The following is a 6121-nucleotide window of genomic DNA, read 5'->3' as shown; positions in this document are numbered from 1 at the left end:
CTCGCCCATTTCACGGAACCGTCAAACAAAGAGGTTTGGACATGTTATCACTGCACAAAGATTGAGATAACTCGACAATGCAACTGTTTTGTTTGTGTCTAACTCTCCCGCCTCCTCAAACATCTCCTTTCAGTCCCATCCTCTCATTATACTTATGGAAGGAGAAACTAGGCCACGGTAATTGAAAGCAAAGACATCCTGAGTTTCCTCATTTTTAATAAAATGAAACACTTACCCTGCCTGCCACCCCAGCAGTCCTCAATAGCGTCCTAATAATTGAATGGCCTCTTTCTGTTTCCCGCACCTCGCCCCTCACCCGCCTCTGCTATTCTAACCGCTAATTGGGAAGAAATAAAGAACCCTTAGCTGGAACAGGTCCTGCTGTAAGATGATAGAGGGGGTGAAGTCCCCTGGTAATATGATTTGCTCTTTTTTTCTTTCTTATTTTTCTATTCCTCCCTCTCTCTTGTGACAGCTGTCGACGGCAACTGGGAGGGTCCGACGTCTGGGTGAGACCTAGCCGTGAACCAGAGATATATCGTGATTCCGAAATTGCCTCAGCCCAGCTAATGTGACACCTCTTTCCAAGCGAATTTGACTTGACAAATGAAGGGTGTTACACCTTTATGACATCACCAACACCTGCTGTGCTGTCCCTGTGGCTGTGAAAAAGTGCCTGTTTTTTTCAGGCCACATACTGTGAATCCTGCCGCAATGGCATCAAGACTATTCTTAAAATATAAAAATGCTCTATTAATGCAAGTTGTGAGCCGCTATATTGTAAACATAAAACGATGTTCCCAGATAAAGCAATTGTGCAAGTAGCCCTAATCACAGCTGTTATTTCTCTTTTTCATGTTTTCAAAAGATACCTTGGCAAGATTAGATTACAGTCCAGGAAGCAAGTAAATCAACCGCTCACAGTTCATGTCACCCCATATTTAAAACCAAAAAAATGTGGAACAATGTTGTAGAAAAAGAACATTTTGTGAATGGATCTGCACCTCTTCAAACGTATTCCCTTTTTATTCTCAAGACATGTCAGTATTTCTAAGCATCCTATAAAGGTGTGAGTTGTAAAGGCAGAACACCACTCATAGTTCAGCTCCAGGGCTGTTGACAGTATAAACCATCTTAGAAAGGCAAAAATGGAAGTGTCTGGTTTGTGAATAAAGAGTATGTGCTTCTCCTCCCACAACCCTACTTTCACACTGCAAACTCTCTACTGCACAGATTTAGATTTGGAATCTAGTTGGACTTCTTTCTCTAGTATAAATGGCTTATCCAGCAACTTACTTTGAGTAAACAACACAGTATTTTTGTGGAATACTGTGTGAAAGTGAAGGGAAATGTTCTTACTGCACTGGCAGCCAAATTTACTTGAGGTTACTTTACATTTACTTTAAGCATAAGCAAGCCCATCACTGATAATTTTGCACTTATATTTGAGAGGGAATTTTTGCAGGGCACATTCTGTATGTCAATCCCACCTTCATCCATAACACAGCAACCATACCTCTTCCAACCAACTGCTCTCTCTTCTTGCTGTCTCCCTTACCTGAATTGCAGTCGTCTCCGGCGAATCCCTCCTGGCACACACAGAAGCCCTCTTTGCACAGGCCCTTCTGGCTGCAGTTGCTGGCGCAGTAGACCAGAGAGCAGTCCTCGCCCACGTAGCCAGGGCGACACCGGCACGTTCCGTTCACGCACTGCCCCTGGTCGGAGCAGTCGTTCAGGCAGCGGCCCGTGGTGCAGTCCTCCCCGGTGAAGGACTCCTCGCACACGCACTCTCCGTCGATGCACAGCCCGCGGCCCGAGCAGTCGGCTGGGCACCGGGGTTCCGAGCAGTTGTCTCCTCCGAAGTCGCGGTCGCACACGCACTCCCCCTCCACGCACACGCCCTGGCCGGAGCAGTTGTCCGGGCAGCGGGGCTCGGAGCAGTTCTTGCCAGCCCAGCCGTCCTCACACACACAGCCGCACAGGTCCATGCTGAAGCTGCCGTGCCCGCTGCAGCCCGGCAGAAAGTCCAGGCGACCTGGGAGACGGCGCAAGGATGTAGAGCACGCATCAAACACACACTTAAAACACCGTTAGACACCACTTATTCACACTCACTTCTCGAGCACCGATCAGATGTAATTTCTTTCTACTCCACAGTCGTCCATCCCATTTAGCAGATCAATGACAACAACTTTACACAGCGCTTCGCAAATTTACATTTACATTTAGTCATTTAGTCATTTAGCAGACGCTCTTATCCAGAGCGACTTACAATAAGTACAGGGACATTCCCCCGAGGCAAGTAGGGTGAAGTGCCTTGCCCAAGGACACAACGTCATTTTGCACGGCCGGGAATCGAACTGGCAACCTTCAGATCACTAGCCCGATTCCCTAACCGCTCAGCCACCTGACCCCCTTAGCCACCTGACTCCCTTCATATACACATCCATATACACAGCGCAATAAACTATTCCACAGCACCTGATAGGAACACCAACGCACAAAGACAGTAGCTTTCGACCCGGGACCCTACCCAGAGCTGAGCTATCTCCACAGCAGCTGGAGCTGCACTGGACCCGGAGCAGAGACACCTCTCTCTCCAGCATCTCGATCCTGGAGGCCAGCTGCTGGACGGTGGCGGTGGCAGGGCATCCGCACGCCTGCTTGGGGATGTTGATCCTGTGTGTGAAGGTCACCTGGCTGTCCGCGTCCACCGTCTGCTCCATGTACTCTGTGGGTCCGGTTGGCCTTTCGTACCTGTCGCCTGCACCGCTGGCGTCGGTGGACCCCTCGGGCCCCGAGGACAAAGCCTCGGCCCCCCGTCTGGGAGCGCTGGACTCCAGGTCCACCGAACACAAAGACTCCAGGGGTACGTTGATGTTGTAGACGTGGTTGAAGACCATGGGCTGCTCCTTCAGGGTTTGGTTCCCGGGGCTGGTCTGGACGTCCGGGGCCTGTCGTCTGACCCGGGTGGTCCTGACCAGTTTGGACCCTGGCTCGCTGGCCGATGGGGCGGCCTGGCTCCCGTGGAGGAGCAGGACCAGAGCCAGGCCCAGCAGCCAGCCTTGTGGAGGGCTGGCTGACCACCTCTGTACCTCAGCCATGGGCCTCACTAGGACACCAGCAGAGCACTAAACAGAGCTGCAGAGGGGAGGAGAGGAGAGCAGTGAAGAGAGAACATATTAAATACAACAGCCTTTAAGTGCTTTTAAAATGGCTCTGAATTAACAACATCCATTAGGTTGAAATCAACTTTGTGTGTCCTTACGCGGGCATGTGTGTATGTGTGTTCGTAGATGGGTGTGCGTATTTGTGTGAGCGGGGTAACTTCTTTAAATTAAAATCTAAATATTTTATTGTTAAATAATAATCAGCGGTTAAAAGTAATGACGCCATGCTTCTGGGACTCACACAGCGGACTCAAAGTCATGCCTCCACACAACATTAAATATTTGATCTTTCCACCGGGGACGTGATGCTGAAATATTGAGTAAAGAATGTGTTGCTACATGAATTCAATAGAGCTGTGGCTTTACAGATTTTCTTCTTCCTCTAACAGTGTAATCCCCTTTCCTGTGACAGGGCTCGGGACACAACTAACAACTGAATGGATCCTTTGAAGCAACAGGCAGGGAGACAGGCAGGGAAGTAGACAGGGCGGCAGGGAGACAAGTGTGGCGATGGGGTGGGAAATGGATAGAACCAAAAGCAGGAATGACAGACAGATAGGCAGGCAGGCAGGCAGTTGGACAGGGAGGGAGGCAAGCTATTCTTCAAGCAAAAACATCCTTATCTAGGACAACATCTCTCCATATCTGTTAAAAGGACATTGCAGGCTTTCCTGAACGGCCCAGAACCTCTTAAAGCTAAGTAATCCAAATCTAACAGAGGACACCGAACAACAGAAAGGTGGGCCCAGTTTGCGAAGGAAAAGAGAGAAAAATTGAAAGGGGAACAGCTTGACTAGTGTCGGAACATAAACCATGGCTGCTGCGGGCTTGGTTGGGTCTCTACAGGAGGTCAAACACAGGGTGACACAGAGCCTGTGTGGTGTGTACACAATCTTTCATCTCAACAATGCAGCTCTTGTGGAAAATAAGAAATTCTCCCCTGAAAATCCCATCAAAGAAACAATACGGTAAGTTGACCCGTTCCTTTAGTGTATTCTCTCTTTTTTTGTATCACTCAGGATAAATATTTCATATTCGCCCCTGATTCTATCTCTTGGACATGCTGTTCTGGGCCACACTTCAACACACTGCTCATCTTTAATGGTTACTTACAACCATGCTTCCTCCTCAAGGTGAAACCATGCTGTGTGTGTGTGTGTGTGTGTATCTGTGTGACTGTGAGTGTGAGTATGTATCTATATGTGTGTATGTGTGTGTGTGTGTGTGTGTTGAACTGAAACAGATATTAAGGTTGAAGACAGTGTATTAGTCACTCTGGGAAATTGAGAGCCGGTGGGTCATAAGTTAGGATGCGCTGTGCAGTTTACAGTAGGTATCACACACTAGCGCTAATATCTTTATAGATGACTTTGGCCTTGAGGATGCCTGTTAAGGAGTGGGCTAATACAACCCTTACCTCTAGCCGCTCAGAGAATGTGAAATGATCTCCTTCGCACTTCCCCTCATGCGAAGACATCCACTTTGACACGACGGGAGCCATTTAACCAGCAAATTCCCCAAATAAATGAGAAGCACAGAGATGAGGAGGGAAATAAAATGGACAAGGCCCAGTGCAACCTTCTTTTCACAGCCATTACTTTGTGAAGTACGTGTCCCTGCAGTGGGAGGACGTGCAGATGAAATGACATCCTTGAAGAATCCTGACCATCTAACATTCTTCCTTGCTGATACACAGGGAAGGTCATAAAAAGCCTTGTAAGGTCGTTGTGTGCCATGGACCAAGGGGAGGTTCGGCATGCTCACAAGCCTATACATTAGCCTAAAGCTAATATTCACTCAAATTATCCTCGTGATGTGTGGCCCTTGCCAGGAAGGGACAGGCAAGGTGAGATCACAGCACAAACTGGCAGAGTTAGCCTTGTTGATTGACTAACAATGAGTGTTGCCATGGCACTCTGCGGCAGCCTTCCAGCCGGTGAAGGCTTTTACAGAGTCGGAAGAAGATGTGGTTTGGTGCCCCCTTCGGGTCTTGTTATCTTCCGATGCCCTCAGGCCTTCCTGACGAGTGAACACTTTCATCCTGAGCGTGGTCCTGTCTGAAGTTGGACGTCTCTCCATCAGGACGTGTCTGGACCCCCCCCGCGGGTGAACACGGCTCCATCAGGGTACTCTCAAGAACGAGACGCCTTCAACACCAGTTCCCTTCCCACTTCCCAACCACTTAACTTGCCGGGCTTTTGCTTGAACATTAATTAGGTTTGACAGCATGGAAGCAGGCAGGAGGTCCAACCCCTCTCCTCCGCCCCCTTCCGCCACTCTACTCCGCCCCCCCCTCCTCCTCTGCCCCCCCCCCCCCGTTCCCCACTCTATCCACTGCTGTAGGGGTGTCAGTGATCACAGCAGAACCATTTTGGAAATTAATGTGGTTTCCTTCGTAGCAGGTATTTTCTTTGTGTTTGCCATCAATGGCAGTGGAGTGTGGAAGTGTGTGATTAGAATGCCTGCTGTTAAAGGTTAGTGCCCTGACAATGATACCAATATATAAATATATTGTGGGGGGAATGAAACTTTACCCCCTGCTTGTTGAAGTGATCAAAAACCCGCAACAGGGACAAAGCACTTTCCTTTAACAGGTGATGCAGAAACAGCATGTGAAAATGCCGGAAGATTGGAAAAAAGTTATATGTTGGAAATATGAAGAAATCTCTCAACAGCTTCAAAGTCCCTCTTCAAAGTCGAGGAGAGATATAGTATGGGGATTACTTTTGACAAGCTGTGAACTGAGATTAATGTAGGTGAACATTGTCCATAAGACCTGGAACAGTAAGCAATTTTAAAAGACATCTCAGTTTCAGAGTGCGCTCAGAAACAGTCTTGTAAGCAATCAAAAAGAAATGATTTAGATCTAACCATATTCATTTCATCTTTTTCAATTGCTTTCCGACTTACTTTCTGTCTTTCAATACATACATTTTAATCCTAAACTCATT

The 6121-nt window shown here is 48.1% G+C and overlaps 1 protein-coding gene across 1 annotated transcript in view; it reads right to left on the bottom strand.

Annotated features, from left to right (window-relative positions):
* tnr (tenascin R (restrictin, janusin)) overlaps nucleotides 1-3104 on the bottom strand; it is a 25089-nt gene extending 21985 nt beyond the window's left edge. The window contains exons 1-2 of the mRNA XM_067252951.1: nucleotides 2534-3104; nucleotides 1559-2035 (exon numbers count right to left, since the gene is read on the bottom strand). Of these exons, the coding sequence (XP_067109052.1) occupies nucleotides 1559-2035; nucleotides 2534-3104 (1048 nt within the window). The remainder of the gene's footprint in view (nucleotides 1-1558; nucleotides 2036-2533) is intronic.
* Nucleotides 3105-6121: the final 3017 nt, after the last annotated feature.

The sequence above is a fragment of the Osmerus mordax genome, chromosome 16 (assembly GCF_038355195.1).
Source record: "Osmerus mordax isolate fOsmMor3 chromosome 16, fOsmMor3.pri, whole genome shotgun sequence".
In the NCBI taxonomy this organism is placed as follows: Eukaryota; Metazoa; Chordata; class Actinopteri; order Osmeriformes; family Osmeridae; genus Osmerus; species Osmerus mordax.
The sequence above is the reverse complement of the archived record's forward strand: the minus strand, read 5'-3'. Positions and strand labels throughout refer to the sequence as shown.